The 18,755-nt window shown below is 51.5% G+C and overlaps 3 protein-coding genes and 1 long non-coding RNA gene across 13 annotated transcripts in view; 3 read left to right on the top strand and 1 right to left on the bottom strand.

The window, feature by feature from the left end:
• The window catches only part of LOC102058782 (acyl-coenzyme A thioesterase 5-like), a 5,837-nt gene extending 4,590 nt beyond the window's left edge, over positions 1–1,247 (top strand). Inside the window, exon 3 of the mRNA XM_055717177.1 lies at positions 1–1,247. This exon is cut by the window's left edge and continues 63 nt beyond it. Coding sequence (XP_055573152.1) covers positions 1–519 — 519 coding nt within the window. The 3' untranslated portion in view covers positions 520–1,247.
• Positions 1,248–3,145: 1,898 nt separating this feature from the next.
• Positions 3,146–10,088, top strand: LOC102058957 (acyl-coenzyme A thioesterase 1). Its single transcript, XM_005441163.4, has 3 exons — positions 3,146–3,794; positions 6,294–6,496; positions 8,267–10,088. The coding sequence occupies exons 1-3, from the start codon at positions 3,185–3,187 to the stop codon at positions 8,870–8,872; spliced, it is 1,419 nt and encodes a 472-aa protein (XP_005441220.4). The 5' UTR covers positions 3,146–3,184; the 3' UTR covers positions 8,873–10,088.
• LOC102053300 (dynein axonemal light chain 1) overlaps positions 6,370–18,755 on the top strand; it is a 30,945-nt gene continuing 18,559 nt past the window's right edge. For 5 of the 10 annotated variants that reach the window (XR_008733326.1, XM_027808031.2, XM_014281484.3 and 2 more), the window contains exons 1-3: positions 10,184–10,861; positions 13,525–13,727; positions 14,574–14,756. Coding sequence is in view for 8 of the 10 variants with exons in the window: in XM_027808031.2 (XP_027663832.2) it covers positions 10,330–10,861; positions 13,525–13,727; positions 14,574–14,756 (918 nt within the window). In the remaining 2 variants the exon portion in view is untranslated. Of the gene's footprint in view, positions 6,497–9,780; positions 9,911–10,181; positions 10,862–13,524; positions 13,728–14,573; positions 18,260–18,755 lie in introns of those variants that run through there. The other 5 variants (XM_027808033.2, XM_055717175.1, XR_008733325.1 and 2 more) reach the window with 5 other exon arrangements.
• LOC114016358 (uncharacterized) lies at positions 11,790–17,802 on the bottom strand. Its single transcript, XR_008733327.1, has 2 exons — positions 17,672–17,802; positions 11,790–12,510 (listed from the first exon to the last, which is right to left on the bottom strand). It is a non-coding gene; the product is annotated as an uncharacterized LOC114016358 (long non-coding RNA).

The following is an 18,755-nucleotide window of genomic DNA, read 5'->3' as shown; positions in this document are numbered from 1 at the left end:
GCCGCCTTCCTGAAGAACATCACGGCCGTTGTTTCCCTCAACGGCCCTGTGGCCGTTACGATTTACCCTCTCTGTTACAAGGATAAAACCATCCCCGCTTTGCCCATCGATGAACAACAGGTCAAAATCATTGACTCCAATCTTCTTGATTATTCCGACATCCCTGCTGATGCCTTCCAAGCCCCTGGCAACCAAAGCCTGATCCCACTAGAGAAAACTGAGGCACAGTTACTGTTCATTGTTGGGCAAGATGACCATGTTGTTAAAAGTGAGTATTACGCTACTGAAGCCTGCAAGCTTTTGCAGGCTCAAGGGAAGGAAAATTTTCAGATTCTCTCCTACCCTGGAACAGGGCACTGCTTTGACCCTCCCTTTTTCCCTTTGTACTCCATAGGAAGCCATCCCATTTTTCACAAGCGGGCAGTCCTGGGTGGGGAGCTCAGGGCTTATTCTAAAGCTCAGGCTCATTCTTGGCCACGGATCCAGGCTTTTTTCAACAGGTATTTAAATGACAACTAATGTGCAAGAAAGACGCAGCTCTTAATGACCTAACCTGGCAGATGCTTTCAGGCTTGCCAGGTCAAAACTTGTTCACAGTTGCACCCGTACAACTGCAGTATCTTCCACCGCTTTGCACATCTGTAACTCAGAAAAGAGCTGCGTTTGCCTTTTCTGGTTTTCCCTGAACTTGCTTGGGTAAGTGTCAAGAAAAGGAATGGCAAACAGGTTTGCATTAGCCATTGATAAAACTGGTCACGTGCAAAATGCACAGTTACATTTCTTAGGTGGCTTCTATTCTTCCAAATGCCTGGCAGTACTTCACATATCACTGTGGTCTCTACATGCATACCTCATCCTCAGCTTTAAAGCAATCTACTGTAAAGCAACGCCTCTCAAATGCTGATTTTGGACCAGGGTTTTCACCACTCTTGTGGTGAAAGCCTCATCGTAAACGGAAATGTCTCTGATCTCTGTGCTGCTGGAAGTGTGCAGGAATGGATGTTACAGCCAGGATGCTGGGGTGACTCCGGTTAAGCCTCAGGAAGGGTTGCTGGCCCTCTGTGCCACCTCTCTGTCCTCTCCTCAGAGGAAGTGCTCTGGCTCGTCGATACTTCTGGCCCCAAGATGTCACGCAAAAAGCCATTCTGCTAAATGTACAGCCATTGTGATCTTCTCCCACATGATGTGGAACTTTTTCAGCTTTGTTATTAGGGTGAGAATTGTAATAAAGAGACTGAGATTTGAAAGCCATGGAGTCATTTGCCGGGCTTGGGTTAGAAGCAGGGATCTTTGCATCTTGAACACTCTCACCTCAGGGTGGAACTTGTACCAGCTTGGGAACAGGGGCTGCCCAGGTGGTGCGAGGATACTAGAGAAGACTAACACACAGTTCCCTTACCTTCACCCTTCCATTGCTCTTGGGGCACCAAGCCTCCTGGGCCCCCTCCCTTAGCATCTGATCCAACATATGGTCAAGGTGGTGCTCAAATCTAGCACCGCAAGGCAACGAGTGTTGCTCTCAACACCATAAATTGCCACACATTTAGAGCTGGGTGCCAGACGACATGCCCTAATGCAAGATGACAAAGCATCTCACCTGTTCAGGAGAGACGGAGAGACAGAGCAATCTCCAGGTGGGACAGAAGACTACTGAGGCTCTGCCCAATACTTTTAAACACTTAGTATTTGAAAATAGGACAATGCTGAGGATTCCCTCAGATGTTTCCACTTATTTCACACCACTAAGTCAGGCATGTGAAGCTCTGAGCAAGAGACATCTCTACCTGCATCTCCCAGGAAGATTTGGTGTGCCTGAGGAAGCGACTCTGCCTTTGCAATTCCCTTTAGAGCAAAAGATCCAGCTCTGGGTAAGACAGACAGAATGGCCTTAGTAAAGCCTTGTGCAACCCATTAGTGGGAGAACCAGATGTTTCTTAACCTGCTTAAAGAATCTGTGACAGCACCCCTCCCTCATGCCTCCCACACCCCGTACCACCCTCCCAATCCATCCGTCTGGGCAGGTGCCAGGGCTGGGCAGAGCCTGATGGAGACATAACCTGCCTTGCCCAGGCCTTGGGGCAACCAGCGCGGAGGAAGAGGCTGCAAGAAGACATGTAGCAGTGCTGGGCTGGCGCTGGGTTGGCTTCTCCCCACCGTGGCTGGGGCTGGGGCTGGCTCCGGCCCCTCGGCTGGGCGGCACAGCACGGCACGGCCCTGCATGCAGGGCTGCTGCTGGCGGGCTGGGAGCCCTGCCTGCCTGGGCCACCATGGTGTCGTGGTGTAACCTTGGCCAGCAGCAAAGCACCATGCAGCCGCTTGCTCACCCCCCCCCCCCCAACCCAGAGGGATGGGGAGGAGAATCGGAAGGGGATGTAAAACTCAGGGGTTGAGATAAGAACAGTTGAACAGGTAAAGCAAAAGCCGCGCACGCAGAGCAGCAAAGCAAAGCAAGGAATTCATTCACCACTTCCCATGGGCAGGCAGGTGTTCGGCCACCCCCGGGGAAGCCGGGCTGTGCCATGTGTAATGGTTACTTAGGAAGACAAATGCCATAATGCCAGATGTCCCCCCCTTCCTTCTTCTTCCCCCAGTTCATATACTCAGCATGATGCCGTATGGAATATCCCTGTGGCTAGCTTGGGCCACCTGTCCTGGCTGTGTCCCCTCCCAATCTCCTCCGACCCTCCAGCTCTCTCACTGGCAGGGCCCGAGAAACTGGAAAGTCCTTGATTTAGCATAAACATCACCCAGCAACAGCTAAAGACATCAGTGTGCTATCAACCCTGTTCTCACATCAGAGCCAAAACACAGCACTGTACTAACGACTAAGAAGAAAATTAACTCTGTCCCTGCTGAAAGCAGGACACCTGTCCCTGCGCGGGCAGCTGCGCACCGCCCTTCCCTGTCCTGGCAGCGAACCTGACCGCGATGCTGCCCGGCGGCACCTCTGCCCGCCCTGCCCCGCACGTCGACCACTGCAACCGCCTGGCGCTGGGGAGCCCGGGGGGACACCGAGGAGGAGCCCCCGGGCGCTGGGCAGGTCTCAGGCCACGCAGCCCGTAGCCGGGATCCCCCGCAGCCGGGGCGGGGGAGGAGGCGGGCGGGCAGGCGGGGCGAGGGAGGTGCCGTCTTGCTCCTGACAGGCCCTTTGAACCCGCCCCAGAGTCGGAAGCGTCCCGCGGCCATGTGGCACGTCGCCGCCCGCTCCCTGTCCCGGGCCAGCTCCCGCGCCTGGCAGAAGCAGCTGCCCCGGCCCAGCCCCGCGCCCGCAGCCCCGCAGCGCCGCGGCCCTGCATGGACGCCCGGGATGGCCTCCGCCCGCAGCCTCTCCGCCATGGCCCCCGCCATCCGCCTCTCGCCCGCCGCCCGCAGCCTCTTCGACGAGCCGCTGGCCATCGCCGTGCAGGGCCTGGGCCCGCGGCAGCAGGTCACGCTGCGGGCATCCTTGCGGGACGAGGCGGGTGAGCTCTTCCAGGCCCGCGCCCGCTACCAGGCGGGGGACGACGGGGAGCTGGACCTGGCCCGCTGCCCCGCGCTGCCGGGCGGCAGCTTCTCCGGCCTGGAGCCCATGGGGCTGCTCTGGGCTTTGCAGCCCCAGAAGCCCTTCAGGCGCCTGATGAAGAAGGATGTGCAGAGCCCCTTCGTCGTGCAGCTGGAGGTGTTCGAGGGCCACGGGGAGCCCCCCGGGCAGCTCCTGGCGCAGGCACAGCATGAGCGGGCGTTCCTGCGGGATGGCGTGCGGAGAGTCCCGGTGCGAGAGGGGAGGGTCCGGGCGACGCTTTTCGTGCCCCCCGGTGAGTACCAGCCGTGCGGGCTCCTTCCCTGGCGGGTGCTGCCTCCCCCCAGCCGGGGCCAGGCTGCCTCTAGATGCCCCTTGAGCCTGGCACCAGGCCGAGGACGAGCGGGGCTGGACCATGCCAGCCGCATGGGCCCTCCAAGGAGCGGCCTCATAAGCCCGGCTGGCTGCGATCTGCTGGCCACATGCCTCATGCAGCACGAGGCATTGATCACAGCACCCTTTTTGTTTTCAGATGCCGTGGGAGGTGGTGTCAGCTGGTCTGCAAGGTACCTTTCCCCTACCTGGCTGTTTTCCAGGGAACGCAGCTTGTAATTCTTTGAGTCAGTTGAAGGTTGCTTTCCAAAAGCCTAGTCCTAAGCCTGCTGCTTCTCTTCCCATCCCAGCCTCTCCGCACATGCAGAACTTGGCAATGCCATAGTAGCTGCAGCCCAAGCTGCCTTTTACTGCTGCATTTATTCCCATTTCTTACCCATTTGTGAGCAAAAGACCAAGTAAAGCGTCAGATAGTATTTTTGTCAGAAAATAATCATTGAGAGGGTCTGTGAGGTTTTCAGATTGCCTGAGAAATGCTGTGTTGTTCTCCCAGCAGCTGTCCAGACTTCTGCTAGTGGTCTGTAGGAAGCCTCATCTCTTGCCTTGGCTGAGTGGTCTGTAGCAGCCACACCACCACCACATTCCACCTTCCCTTCCCCCTGTGATCCAGAGACTTTCACCAGGCTTGTCTCTGGAACCCATGTACTCGGGGAGCTCCTCTGTGTAGCATGTGCCTTCCCCGCTCCCCTTTCTTCCCTGTCTGTCCCTGGTAACTCCTCCACATTAGTGCCAAAATCATGTGCTGTCCCAGCAGGTTGTGCTGGACCCAGTGTTGTAGCCTTGTGCCTGGAGGTGAATTTCCAGTTGTTCTGGTTTGTTGCCCAGTTCTGTGTGTTAGTCTGCAGGCACCTGAGGGAAGCCTCAACCTCCCTTCTGAGCAGGAATGTGAGTGGCTCTCTTGGTCTCCTCCTCTCAGTACTGCAAGTCTGCAGCAATCCCTGCATGAGGACTTCAGTCCCTGTCTCCTGATGAACCTCATGTAGTAAAGCTTCCCCCACCAGGTAGCAAGGCTGGTTGCAAATACTTTCTTCTCTTAATCCCAGAAAAAATGGCTGTAGTACATCTACACTGAAACTGAGAGGCTGGAACCATCAGAAGATGAGAGTTTTTGGATCAGTCTTCTGAGAAATGCACAGGAAAGAAGCCTTCTGGGTATTTTTGAAGCAGAGCTCGATACCTTTGCAGTGAATTTGCTATTTGCATGAATTTGGGCTAGTTGTGACTGTCAAGGGATCCCAACCCCTTCCAGCCATGTGTTCTCTGATGTCATCCAAAACATCAGCAGGCCTGCTATTTTGTGCTGTCTTGTTTAATCTTGAAGTAATGTAGCCATTTACTGAAAACTGGCACAGTAATTTAGGACCCTTAGAGTACAATTCTGCTGCTTTATGATTTTTTTTCTTTTAAAAAGACACATTCTGAGGCCTATGAGGGGATCGAGTGCACCCTCAGCCAGTTTGCAGGCGACACCGAGCTGGGGGGAGTGTTGAGCTGCTGGAGGGCAGGCAGGCTCTGCAGGGGCATCCGGGCAGGCTGGACCCGTGGGCCGAGGCCGGTTGTACCAGGTTCAACAAGGCTCAGTGCCGGGTCCCGCACGTGGGTCACAGCAGCCCCACACAGCGCTACGGGCTGGGGGCAGAGCGGCTGGAAAGTGCCTGGGGGAAAAGGGCCTGGGGGTGCTGGCTGACGGCCGGCTGAACGTGGGCCAGCAGTGTGCCCAGGTGGCCAAGAACCCAACAGCATCCTGGCTTGTGTCCAAAGCAGTGTGGCCAGCAGGGCAAGGGGAGTGATTGTCCCCCTGTACTGGGCACTGGTGGGGCTGCACCTCGAACACTGTGTTGAGTTTTGGGCCCCTCACGGCAAGAGGGACATTGAGGTGGTGGAGCGTGTCCAGAGAAGGGCAACGGAGCTGGTGAAGGGTCTGGAGCACAAGTCTTATGAGGAGCAGCTGAGGGAACTGGGGTTGTTTAGCCTGGAGAAAAGGGGGCTCAGGCAGGACCTTATCACTCTCTGCAACTACCTGAAAGGAGGCTGTAGGCAGGTGGGGTCAGTCTCTTCTCCCAAATAACAAGTGACAGGACAAGAGGAAATGGCCTCCAGCTGCACCAGGGGAGGTTTACATTGGATATTAGGAAAAATTTCTTCACTGAAAATGTGGTCAAGCATTGGAACAGGCTGTCTAGGGAGGTGGTGGAATCACCATCCCTGGAGGTGTTAAAAAAATGCATAGATGTGGCACTTAGGGTCATGGTTTAGTGGTGGACTTGGCAGTCCTGGGCTAACAGTTGCACTTGATGATCTTCAAAGTCTTTTCCAACCTAAATGATTCTATGATTCTATGAATTTGGAATGCAAATTAAAGATTGTGGGTTAATGTGTTTTGTTATGTGGTCTCTTGCAGGAAATGGTCCCTTTCCGGGAATTATTGACTTGTATGGAATTGGAGGAGGACTCCTTGAATACAGGGCATGCCTGCTGGCCAACTATGGCTTTTCTGTGCTGGCTCTGGCTTTCTACGACTATGAAGATCTCCCTAAAGAGGCGAAGGAATTCCACCTAGAATATTTTGAAGAAGCCATAAACTATATGTTACAACACAGCCAGGTTGGTTTCTTCATTGACACTCTCACTACAGGGAACTCTCATTAGTCAGGTCCTGTCAGACTGCAGATGAGGCGGAGCTGCTGTACTTAAAATAGCATCTCCATTCAAGTTGGCTGTAATTAACTGGGTTTGTATCTTTAACTCACTCTCATTACAATGGTTCTCTGGCAGATTATTCCAGTTCTTCCTTTTGAACTGTCCAGGTGACACAGTGATGCATAGGTCACGTACTGGTAATTTCTATAACACTGGTAACTAGTGTTACAGCTAGGGTTGTAACCCTCGTTGCAACCTCTAGTTCCCTGGAGGTTTATTGGACTTCCAGCAGGACTTTTAGGTTTATGCTTTGTAGAATGTCCTTCAGAACTAAATGCCCTTTTCAGCCATGGAGCACTTGATAACCTTCTGTGAGCCAGGTCTCAAGGAAGTCCACCAGTACATGTTTGTTTCTGTGTATTGTATAAGCTGTTAAAATCACTCCAAATGGTAATATTTGGTGAGCGTGTGTTTTAGTATATAGTTGTGAACTTGGGGTTCCTTCTAAGTTGATACCTCTTGGAAGAGAACCCTGCTTGGTCCTGCATCTCCTTCCAAGTATCTGTGCATGACAATAACTAGAATTACACAAGGCAACACTTGGTTTCTCTGGAGAACTCAGATACCTTCGTCAGCCTCAGAAAGATGAGTAGCTGTTTAAAGGTCTCAGTTGGTTTTCAGTTGCCCTAACCCCAACTGCTCATGCCACCTCTTTGCCCAAAAAACCCTGAAAATTGCTTCCCCTCTGCCTTTTTTTTCCCTCGAGAGCAGTACCGTAGCCTTCCGTGAACACCTCTGCTGATACCCTCACCGTGCTTTTAACATGTTGCAAAGTTTCAGCCATATGTTCTCATTTGTCCCTTTTCATGCTTCAGAGTCAGTGGGTTTGGAGCCTATTACACTCATGATAAGGTACAAAAGGTATTAAATTCTGATGCCGTCTCAGGCGCCTGTTTACCCCTGAGGGTCTTTTGGAGCAGCTGTGATATTAGCTAACCTTCCAACATCCGTAGAGGATTTCAGCACCCTGTAAGATCATTTAGCTTTCCTGTTCTAGTTAATTTGCCTGTGTAAAAGAAAAGGAGGGTAACCTATTCTAGATTGACTCCAGGGGACTGTACAATTCACTTAGAAAAATGGGTTTAATAGGTTATTTTTTAAAGATACATTTTAACGAGTAAGGTACCTCAGAATATTTCCTTCACACTGTGAGTTAGACACCAAGCATACTAGAGGAACAGGAGAGCAGCTGATAGGGAGTCCACTGCCTCATGTTAGCTTATTAGTAGGCGAATCAAACACAGTGGTTGAATATAAGAAATACATTATCATAACTGATGACAGTTTCATAGCCATTGTTGACTTGGAGCATTTGTAGAAGAGGCCTTCCCTGCCCCTTCCCTCTTCTTCCCCAAACTGCCTTATAAGCAAAGTGAATCAGGGACCGTGCATCTGCATGCTTTTTGCAAGCACAGCTGTACCCTCTGCATATGCTTCAGCACCAGGCCTTGTAGCTTTATTAGGATGATGCTGCAGTCTCAGCAGGGCTTATGATCATAAATCAAGCACAGAAGAGTGCCTCAGGGTCCCTTGGGTGTGGGCCCTGCACACAGGTCCTTAGATCCTGTACCTGGGGTCTAGATTCAGGGCAGACCCTGCTGCAAACATGGCAACATTTTAAAGAAGCCGTTTGCCATTGTTCATTGCTTGTGGTTTCTCTTCTCTCTCCTCCAGGTTAAAGGTCCAGGGATTGGGTTGCTTGGATTCTCAAAGGGGGGTGATCTGTGCGTCTCCATGGCCTCCTTCCTAAAGGGCATCACAGCCACCGCCCTGATCAATGGCTCGGTGGCAAATGTGGGCACAGTGCTCCGCTACAAGGACATCACCATTCCACCCCTTGGTGTCAATGCAAAACGCATCAAGGTCAACGAGTCTGGGATTGCTGATATTATTGATGTACTGAACAACCCACTAGAAGGGCCTGACTGCCAAAGCTTTATCCCTCTGGAGAAGGCAGAGTGTCGCTTCTTGTTCATTGTTGGCCAAGATGATCACAACTGGAAAAGCGAATTCTTTGCAGTTGAGGGGAGCAAACGTTTGCAAGCTCACGGAAAGGAAAAGCCTGAGATAGTCTGTTATCCTGGAGCAGGGCACTACATCGAACCCCCGTTTTTCCCGATGTGTGCAGCCTCAATGCACCTGCTAGTTGGCAGGCCTGTGCTGTGGGGAGGGGAGCCCAAGGCACACTGCGATGCACAGATAGATGCTTGGCAGCAGATCCAAGCTTTCTTCCGCAAACACCTCGCGGGCAAGCCATCTGGAACATCTAGTAAGCTGTGATCTGAGTTAGGTTACTTTACAGATGAAGATGCTGGTGTTTCAGGTTTGTTTTGTTAAATGGCTCTGTTGAGAGCAAAGAACGACAGCAAATTAGCTGTTGGGTTTCTTGGAGAATGACAGTGGGTGAGAGCATGAGTGCTGCTTCCTTTAACACCCTCCTCTGACCTTGGTTAGAGGTCTTGGCCTCCTGTTGTCTGGTAGTATGGGATCACAAGCTGTGGAAAAATGGTGGTGGTAAGGCTGGGTCTGCTTTGAATGTGAATTTAAGTAGAAGGTAACTCATCCAAGCTGAGAACTGTGACGAAAATTTGCTTTGGCTTTCTCAGAGGAAACACGCTCTGTGCCGTTGCCCTTACCAGAGCTAGCTTCATGTTCTAGTTTTTCTGGAAGCAGTTTGTTTTCTCTTCCTGCCTCCAGTGATTTTTCTGTTGTGTGTGCTTCCCTCTCCTTTGTTGTGCCTTCCTCTTCTCCCACGTCACTGAAATGCATCTGCCTTAACACTTCATATCTAATATTTCACTTACCAAAAGCAGCAACGCTGTGCCTGCATCCTCAGATCACACACACACACACACGCTTCCCCCCCATTTACAGACAACGGCCCGTAGCCCGACGCGGCATTCGGGGCACATGCAATAGAAATGAGAGGTTTGTACCGTTTTGGGAAGCTGGTGAGCACGGAGACAGCGGCGCCGGAGCCCTCGGCAGCGTGCGGGGACTGCTCGCGGGCATCCCCTCAGCGGGGCGGGCTGTCCCGGGGCGGGCCCGCAGCTCTGCCGCGGCCGCTCCTCCCGGCCTCCGCGCTCCCTTAACGCGCCCACCGCTGCCTGCGCCGAAGTGCTGCTGGGGACAGCGCGGCTGCGAAGGTGCCCAGGCGGGCGGCAGCGGCCGCGGGGCTCCCGCCTTCACCGGCTGGGCCCCCCGGGGGCGGGGGCTGCGGGCCGGGCTCTGCCCCCCCGCCTGGGCATTGTCGGTCATGTTTGGCACCCGCCTACGAGCCTGAAAGAAAAAGCGCTGAATATTGCTCGTGGGGTGCTGGTGAGTTTGCACTATTGTATAAAAAATAAGTTATTAGCACGGCAGTGTCTGACGCAGCCGGGCCGGGCGGGTGTAGGCTGAGGCGCCGTTCGTGTTTGTTGTGAATTCCGTGAGTGCGTTGGCGCGTTTTGCACTCGCTGTTATTTTATTAACGGATTAAAATGAAACGTTAACCGAGGGCTGGTGGCGCCTGGTGATTTGGTGGTTTGGGGAAGGCTGGGGGGCGGGAGGGGGCGGGCACGGCGCCGGTGGGGGCGGCTTTCCCGCTCCGGCCCTGCGCCGCCGCAGTTGCTGCCGCCATCGCGCCGTGGGGCGGGGGGTCCGCGGGCTCCGCACTCGAGCGAGGCCGCCTGCAGGGGCGGCGGCCGCGCTGCCGTTACTGCGGTTGGCGCCGCCGCTCTCGCCCACCTGCCGCCGCCATGTGGAGAGCGGTGGCCGCCGCCTCGGCCCCGGCGCGGGCCCTGCTCCGCGCCCCGCGGCGGGCCGTAAGCGTGGCCGTGTCCCCCGCCGCCGGCCTGGCGGACGAGCGGGTGGAGACGCGGGTGACGGGGCTGGGCCCGGGGCAGCCGGTGACCCTGCGGGCGCTGGCGGCCGATGAGCGCGGCTGCCTCTTCCAGTCGTGTGCTCACTACCGGGCGGACGGCCGCGGCGAGCTGCACCTCAGCACGGACGCCTCGCACGGCGGGGACTACACTGGCGTGGAGCCCATGGGGCTCTTCTGGAGCCTCGCCCCCGCCGGCATGGAGAGGCCGTACCAGCGGCTGGTTCCCCGCAGCACCGGCACCCCGATGAAGGTGGAGATGTCGGTCCACCGGGGCCACAGCCTGCCCGGCGCCATCCCCGGGCCGGTGGTGGCCAAGGCCGACGTGGAGAGGTGGTTCACGGTCCCCGGCGTGCGGAGGATCCGGCTGAAGGAGGGAGGCGTGAGGGGCTCCCTGTTCCTGCCGCCGGGTGAGTGCCCGGCCGGGGACCCCCAGCTTCTCCGGCCTCCCCTAAAAGAAACCCGAAGGGTATCACCCGGGAGACCCGCGTCCCGCCACCGGTCGGAACGCGGCCCTGCGGGCAGGCGGCCGGTGCCTTTTGCCTTGAAAACTTAGGGAGACGCTCCCAAAGGCGTGCGGGGACGCGGCCCCGCCGCCCGCTCCTCACCGGGCAGGCACGGGCAGGTGGCGCTTGTGACAGGCACGAGCCAAATGCGAACTGGGCCTCTGGAGTTCGCCGTGTCGCTGCTCGCAGCGTACGGTTTTTCGGCAGGTTTGATGTTTGCTCTGGACTATCTGAACCTGTAACGTTCAGCAAAGCTGATACGCTCCATCGTGGGAGCCTGCTGTGCTGTCTCCCAAGGGCTTTACTGAGAGTAGAATTGAATCGAAAAGGCTTTTTTCTTCGGTGTGAAACACATGCCAGTAAGCAGAACAGCAGAAGAGATTCTAGAAAATACACTAGAGTATTGCAGCTCTGTTACGCCAGGGCTGAAGCTGAGTTAATAGCTGAGTTATTTCAGTTGTTCTGTGGTAGAAAATCAAGAGATTTCTGAGCAAGTTCTACCTGTTCTGCTTGTGGGATGGCTGTGCTTTATGAGGTGTGATATTCTGGTGGACTGCTGGTGTTGGAAAACGAAACCTTATACTGATAATGGTGTTTGTACACTTGAGATGTGATCTAAACTTGTATTTGCCTGAGGGTTGTGCTACTAGAACTGCCCTCTGTATTACCTCTAAATTTATAATGACTTGGTTCAGCAAATCTTCTAAGTACTGCTACAGTTATTAGGGATTGAAGTATTTTCAGTGGATTATTTTCAAACCAATAATCTTTTTACCCATTTAGATACGACTCCAAAGTCCACTGAAGAAAAAAACAACAACAGAGACTGAACTTTGAATTTTGGATCAAATGTTTAGTCAGCATGCTGGATTTTCCATCACCAAGATGTGGTTGTTTTGATCTATCCTGCCTTAGAGGTAGAGCTGGATTTCTGTTGAGCTCAGTGGGAATCCAGAAATCGGCAAGATGGAACTGCATTTTTCCCTTTAGAAAGTCTGGTGGTGTAGTAGCGTGGAAGAGTCTGGAATCGTTGCTGAAATGATACTGGCATCCTTCTTAATGAAGGATGCAGTTACAGCAGTACTACCATACCTTTCTTCACTTCAGGGATGGAAAAATATTAATGTTATAAAGACAGGAATCTTGAACGTGAACTGTTCTTAGTGAAAGTGAGATTACATGAGTGGGTTTATGCTGTAATTTTAATATAAGAGATTTCTCAATTTGGGCATGAGTTACTAGTGTGGGGTTTTGTTTGTTTTTAAGCAGTAGTGAAGTTGTCTAGCCCATTTTAGTCTGCTCTTTAGTGAGCTATGCAGAAACTGTATACTTGGGCATGTGTAGGCAACTCGGGAAGACAGTCCAGGATCATTGTGCAAGTTAAAGGTTGTCTTCCTGAAAGAGAAGCACATTCCTTCTGACTGTGTAGAGCTTTCCAGGTAGGGGTGATAAATGAATACTTTTCTTCTAGCTATCTAGACTGACTGTTGTTAACTAAAAGTTACTGTTGATCATGGTATGATAAATTTATCCAGACATAGCTTCTCGCAGACCTGAAAGAAAAATAACCCAAAAGCAAGGTTCAGTGCTTTTCTGACTTCCTAATGCTTGTATGGCGGGAGGTTTCCACTGTCTAGCATGACTTGTCCAAAACTTCCTTTTCTCAAGCACCTTGAAATGCCAGAGGTCTTTCCTTTATTGCATAAAGGTAATATCAGAGAGTTAATGTGCTCTTGCACTTTCTGCTGAGATAGTTGTAGTAAGCTGGATCAGAGTACATCAGTGGTGACATCAGGTGGCCAGGAATAAAAAAAGTAAAAAAAAGACATTGTCTGCCTGGGGTCTTTATAGTTCCAAGGGGTTGTATCCTTAGCCTTTTAACCCAAGATCTGCTGGCATGGCATACAGTGATACCACAACACAACCTTTGGCTGCAAAACCATGCTCATTTAAAATTGTGGTGCTGATTGTTTCTGTAGTTTTGTGGGACTGACTGTACACATGTATATGCATGTTATCTATATATCAGTCACGCACACAACCACACCCATACAGCTCTCAGTTTTACCCTCTCTTCACATCTGCAGTAGCAGTTCTTCTGCCAGGTGTTACAGTGCTGATGTTGAGACAGCCTGTAAGTCCACCTGATTTCATCTAGCAATGGGTGTCTGCTGTGCTTTGTTCAATACACCTCACTTCAGAGTTTGCGTAACTTACAGGCTGAGCCCTCTTGCCTCATTAGTAATGAGCTTGCACTTTGCTAATTAAGGTATGACTTTGTGGGAAAACAGATGATTTAGAGTATGACTGTTCTGAGGGCAGGAGATTAAGACCATTAACCAAACAAACCAAGTTTAACCATTCACATATTTTTACAGTAAGGTAAGGACCTGTTCTTAGTTTGAAATAGCTAAAGTGGGATACAGCACTCTAATCTCTGCTGTGCAAATGGAAAAGTAATGAGAAAACGTTTTAAGCCTTCTGTATTTTCTTAATCACTCTTCACCAGATAGTTTTTAGTGTCCTGTTTGATAACTTGTCCTCTGTACCTCTTCTTTTTAATACAGGGGATGGCCCCTTTCCAGGAGTGATTGACATGTATGGCGATGAAGGAGGTTTGATTGAATTTAGATCCAGTCTTCTGGCTACCCATGGTTTTGCTGCTCTTTCTCTGCCGTATTTTGACTTTGAAGATCTGCCCAAGGTCATGAAAGAATTCAAACTTGAGTACTTTGAGGAGGCAGCTAGATTCCTACAGCGTCACCCGAAGGTGAGTGTAATGAGACATCTCTCAGGACGAGGGAGGATTCGACAGTCATGCCCAAGTGGTGGTGGTGATTTATTTTTTTTAGTATTGGGTTCTGCTGGGCAGGCTTAGGCCCAATAATGGAAAAAGTGTAGGTCCTGCATAGGTGGCTACACATATGACTGCGAAGAGTGAATTTCTTCTAGCACAAGTTGTCTGTTAAATAAACTCATGCTGGAAACTGCAAGATTCCTGATCATTCAAACAGCGAAGTGCTGGAATATCCTCTGAACAGGAGCAGTGGTGATAAAGATAGGTTTTTTAAAATGATAGCAATTAGTTTAAGAGAGGATTATACAAAACTGCTTAATAAGCAGCAAAGGAATGAATGTGATGACTTGGGATGTTGCTTTCAGTTTTATCTTCCAGGCTAGAAAAGGACAAGACTAAGTATAAGTACTACTTTTCTAATCCTTCATATGTTACTTGTGAGGATACTTTATTTGCCTGAGACGTATATAGCAATAGACTGTGCTTGAATTTCTGCTACCTATTTTGGGAAAAAAGAGAAAATATTTGCATCAACATAAGCATCAGGGACTAGGTGAGATCCAAGTGATGGTGCATCTTGTGCCTGTTTGTATTATTTTTGTGGGCTTTGACTGCTCATGGTGTCTCTGAAAAATAAGACACTTAAACAGAGGGGGGAGCCTGGGTCCAGGCTGTAGCTTTCCAACAGGTCACATCAATAATTAACCTAACTTTTTTTAATAACACAACTCCAAAGGCATTTAATGGCTAATCCCATTATAATGCATACTTCCTTTATTCCTTTCTTTCTCTCTTCCCCACCCTCTATTTCATCTGAAGGTGAAGGGCCCAGGAGTTGGAGTGATTGGGACTGGGAAAGGGGCAGAATTAGCACTCTCCATGATCACTTTCCTGCCAGAAGTAGTGGCTGCTGTCTGTATCTCCGGCTGTAGTTCAAACACAGTTGCAGACCTCCATTATGGTGAGATGACTCTGCCTGGGCTGCGTTTTGATATGAGTAAGGTCAGTGTTTCAGACGCTGGTGTATTTGACATTTTTGAAGCTCTGGATGACCCAACAAATCCTGCTAATTCTCCTTGCACAATCCCCATTGAAAAAGCAGAAGGTCACTTTCTCTTAGTGGTAGGGGAAGATGATCGTGTGTGGAAGAGCTCCTTATATGCTGAGCTGGCAATTGGGCGTCTACGCCAGCATGGGAAAGAAAACTTTGAACTCCTGAGTTACCCAGGAGCAGGTCACCGAATTGATCCTCCTTCTACTCCATTTTGTCAAGTAGCTATGGATCGTGTTCTGGGGGTGCCTGTCCTGGGGGGTGGAGAGAGCAAAGCACATTCCCATGCACAGGAACACTCCTGGGGAAAGATTCAGGAGTTTTTACACTTGCATTTGGGATGAACGTTTAAGTACCTGCAAGCTGTTGCAGAGCTGCAGAGGACTGAGCTTGAGCCACCAAAATGACCAGTGAATTGGAGGGACTGACTGAGAAAAGCTTTGAAATATGGAATAGCCAAATGACTACTTAGCTACAAGCATAAATCCAAAAGGAAAGTGATTTAATTGGACTGGCCTAAGTTATTTTAGCTAGGTACACAGAGAAGTGGAACAATAAGTAGGCTGCATTATAGCACAAATTTGGCAGCCTGAGTTGGTGATGGTATCAAGAAACAAGTATCTGAAGAGAGTAGTAGGTACTTTCTCACTTGCAGTATTTCCGACTTCGAGAATTTAATAGTTAGCTGCACCCTCAGCAATGGCAGACTGCATCGCACCTGGGGAATGATGGCAACTCATGGATGATAAATTTTGACAACAGAACAATGAATGATTCTGGCTTTGGGTCTTAAGTTACCTTAGCCCAGAATGCTGATTTACAGCCATAAGCACTTTGGAAATGTTTTCTATTTACTTGAAGCCGACAATATCCATTTGTTATGAGGCTTATATACCTTGACCTTAGGTAGTGGTCTTCTGGTGACACAGTCTGTTTCCAACAAAAAAATACCTGTAGAGTGGGAAAATTAAGAATAATTTTCCTGTCATCCAGGGAAAGTGGCAGCACTAGCACTGTCTTGTATTAAGAATGTAATCATCTATTCCTATAATGTCTTAAGATTGGCATTTGGCACTCGGTGGTATAAAATTCTGTTGGATAGGTTAAAGAATGGTTAAATGCAGTTATGCAATGTGCAAGTCTTACTTCTCTCTTAGTTGCTTGTTTTAAACTAATAACACCTACTGTTAAGTTAGGGATTAATTACTTGCGGAACTCTTCAGTAATGATGTCAGTGGATGCTGACAGCTGTTCTTAGGAAAGAAGCACACTTGAGAGACAGAAAACCTAGCCAGGAGGAGATTAAGACTGACTGTAAAAAGCTGTCACCTTATGGCAATGATTAAGTTAGAATTGTAATACTTAAAAAAACCCAAACAAACAAACAAAAAACCCAAAACAAACCCAGCAACCTCCCAGTTCCTCTCCCCCCCCCCCCCCCCCCCCCCCCAATTCAAAACCTAAAAACCCCCACCAAAACTAAACCAACCTAGGGTATCTTTTCCATGACTGCCTGAGATTGTGGTGGGTTTTTGTAATCCTAATTAACTTTTGGCTAGTGCCTTATTTTTGCCTGCCATCTAGGTAGAAAGAAACTTCTTCCCAAATGAGCTGATCTCTTGAGGTCTTGCTGGAGTGGTGCCAGTGCTGAAGGCCTGTTTAAAAAGGCCCTCCATCAATACAGTTTCTCCTTCCAAGGTCGTTTTGTCAGATCAGTTTTGAGAGCTGCCCAGAAAGATACAAAATCTTCCTTTATGTTACTCAGTTTTGCATTGCTCTCAGGGATCTTTTCTCTCCAGTTAACTGTCATTATGCTGCTGCTCAGGTCTCATTAGCTTTCTGCAACTCTTATTACTCCTTATCATTTGATTGAAGTCACATGTTCTTCACATGCCATCACTGCCAATTGAACAATTTATCCATCCACTCCTTACCAGAGAAGCTCCATCTTGCTCACTCCATTCAAAATGTCTTTATGCCTAGTCTCTCTAAACTCCCTCACTAGTTGAAGAGGCTTTTGCAGTCATATCTGGTACTTGAACTTCCACTAAAACCAGCAGCCCCGTAAGTCCAGGACCACAGCCTGCTGTGATGCACATGTTGGTGTCACCCGTGCTTAGTACACTGCCTTTTTTCCAAACTCACTCCAAGTTGCAATTGCAGAGGAAAGGGTTATCTGAAGGCTTCCGTTTGTTCAGTCTGCCTTGTCGTGTGCATCTTCAGTAGCTGGAGCTGTGTAACTGTGGTAGAGCAGTGCCTCCCCTAACCCTTTTTGTTACCCTCCCAGTACTGATAGCTGTGTCTCCACACTGCAGTCCTACCTCGGCATATCGACTGCCATGCAAGAGTGCAAGGTGGAGGTTCAGGAAGTAGGTGCTGAGTTGTAAGTAAAACAAAAATGAGGTAGTTTAAAAGTCCTCAGACAATTTCTAAAGCACAAGCCTTCAGAATAATTCATTGTTGTATGTCGTCAGATATATGCAAATTGAAAGAGAAGTAAACCACTTCATTAAAAAGCAAGCCTGTCTGTTTGATGTTATGGTTTTGTTTCTGAATAGTTCATTTGTTTGGAAAGCTGAATGGCATTTTTTAAACAAAGAAAGGAGAAAAAATAAAGAAAAAGTGATTTTACTGTGAAGATCCTTTTGTGGACAGGTCAGGGTATTCCTGGACAAAATAATTCACAGAAGGGTCTGTAAGAGAGCAGCCAACTTTTGCACTAGTATTCTGCGTATTTATAATGGTACTTGGAGACCAAAGACAGATCACAGACAACGTAGCTATTTTCTGAAGTATACAGTGAACTGAGTGCCTGATGATGGCCTTAGTTCAAGCGACATCATTCCTATCGTTCTGCATTCCTTACCTGGCAAAACTGCCATAGCATTCCAGTGAGACAGTTGCTTGGGTGGTGGGATTGGCTTCTCTTGCTGCACCTGGGGCAGGCTTGGGCCTGAGGCACAGCCGACGCTGCGGTTCCCAACCCGAGGGGACCGCGCAGCCCGCGGAGCTCTGAGGGGGCGCCCCGGGGTGCCTCACCGGGCCCTTCCCGCCCCGGCGGCCGCAGCGCTGGGTGCCGGCGCCGTTTGTCATCTGCACGTTGCTGTAACTTTTTTTCACCGACTGGTGTCAATAAAAGGCGTTTGATAAAGCTGGGGAGGCGGGCGGCTCGTTTTTCACCGTCAGGAGCGCGGGCGGGAGGCGGCCGCCACCAGGGAGCGCCTGGCGGGGGGACCGCGCCCCCACCCCTGCGCCACGTCCCACAATGCGCCGCGGAGCGCCCCCTACGTGACTTCCGGGATGGGGCTTGCCCTGTGGGCGCGCATCTCTATGACCGCCAGGTGCGGCTGCCTTCGTGCTCGGCCCCCCTGCCGCGACGTGTTGGTGGCGCTGCGCATGCGCGGGAGGCGGCCGTGCCATAGCAACCGGAGCGTTAACGGTAGCAACGGCAATGGTGGGTCCTGCAGTGCCGGCGCGGGCGCCGGGCGGGGAGGGCGCTGGGCCTGCGGGGGCGGCGGCCGGCGTGGCGCCAGCTGGGGACGCCCGCGGTTTGGGGAGACCCTCAGCCGGGGCGTCCCCGGGACCTGGCGGCCGCGGCCGCGGGGGGGACGGGACGGGGCGGCTGGGGCCTGCTCCGGGACGGGACGGCTGGCGCCGCTCCCGTGGTGCGGCGAGGTGGAAGGTGCCGGGCCGCGTGTGCGCGGCGTCCCCTCAGGGCCGCCCCGCCCCGGTGCTGCGAGCGGCGGCGCGGGGCCGGTGCCGCCGCCCGAGCTCCGCCGGCCGGGCCGGTGCCCAGCAGCCCGGGCAGGAGGCGGCCCGGGGCTCGGCGTGGCGCCTGCGGCCGCGGCCCGGGAAGGGAGTTTCGGGCGGGGGGGTGGCGGCAGCGGGCGGCGGGGGTGCTGTCGTCTGAAACACGCGGTACAGGGGCTGGAGGCAGCGGTATCTGCGGT

Source organism: Falco cherrug, chromosome 7 (genome assembly GCF_023634085.1).
Source record: "Falco cherrug isolate bFalChe1 chromosome 7, bFalChe1.pri, whole genome shotgun sequence".
Taxonomy (NCBI): domain Eukaryota; kingdom Metazoa; phylum Chordata; class Aves; order Falconiformes; family Falconidae; genus Falco; species Falco cherrug.
Note: the sequence above shows the minus strand (reverse complement) of the source record. Positions and strands in the feature narration are given on the sequence as shown.

What these genes read in the sequence shown, in the direction of transcription:
- LOC102058957 (XM_005441163.4), top strand. Translation starts at nt 3,185, where the DNA reads ATGTGGCACGTCGCCGCCCGCTCCCTGTCCCGGGCCAGCTCCCGCGCC. An exon ending in GACGCTTTTCGTGCCCCCCG is followed by an intron (nt 3,795 to 6,293) that starts GTGAGTACCAGC and finishes GGTCTCTTGCAG; the next exon opens with GAAATGGTCCCTTTCCGGGA. An exon ending in ATATGTTACAACACAGCCAG is followed by an intron (nt 6,497 to 8,266) that starts GTTGGTTTCTTC and finishes TCTCTCCTCCAG; the next exon opens with GTTAAAGGTCCAGGGATTGG.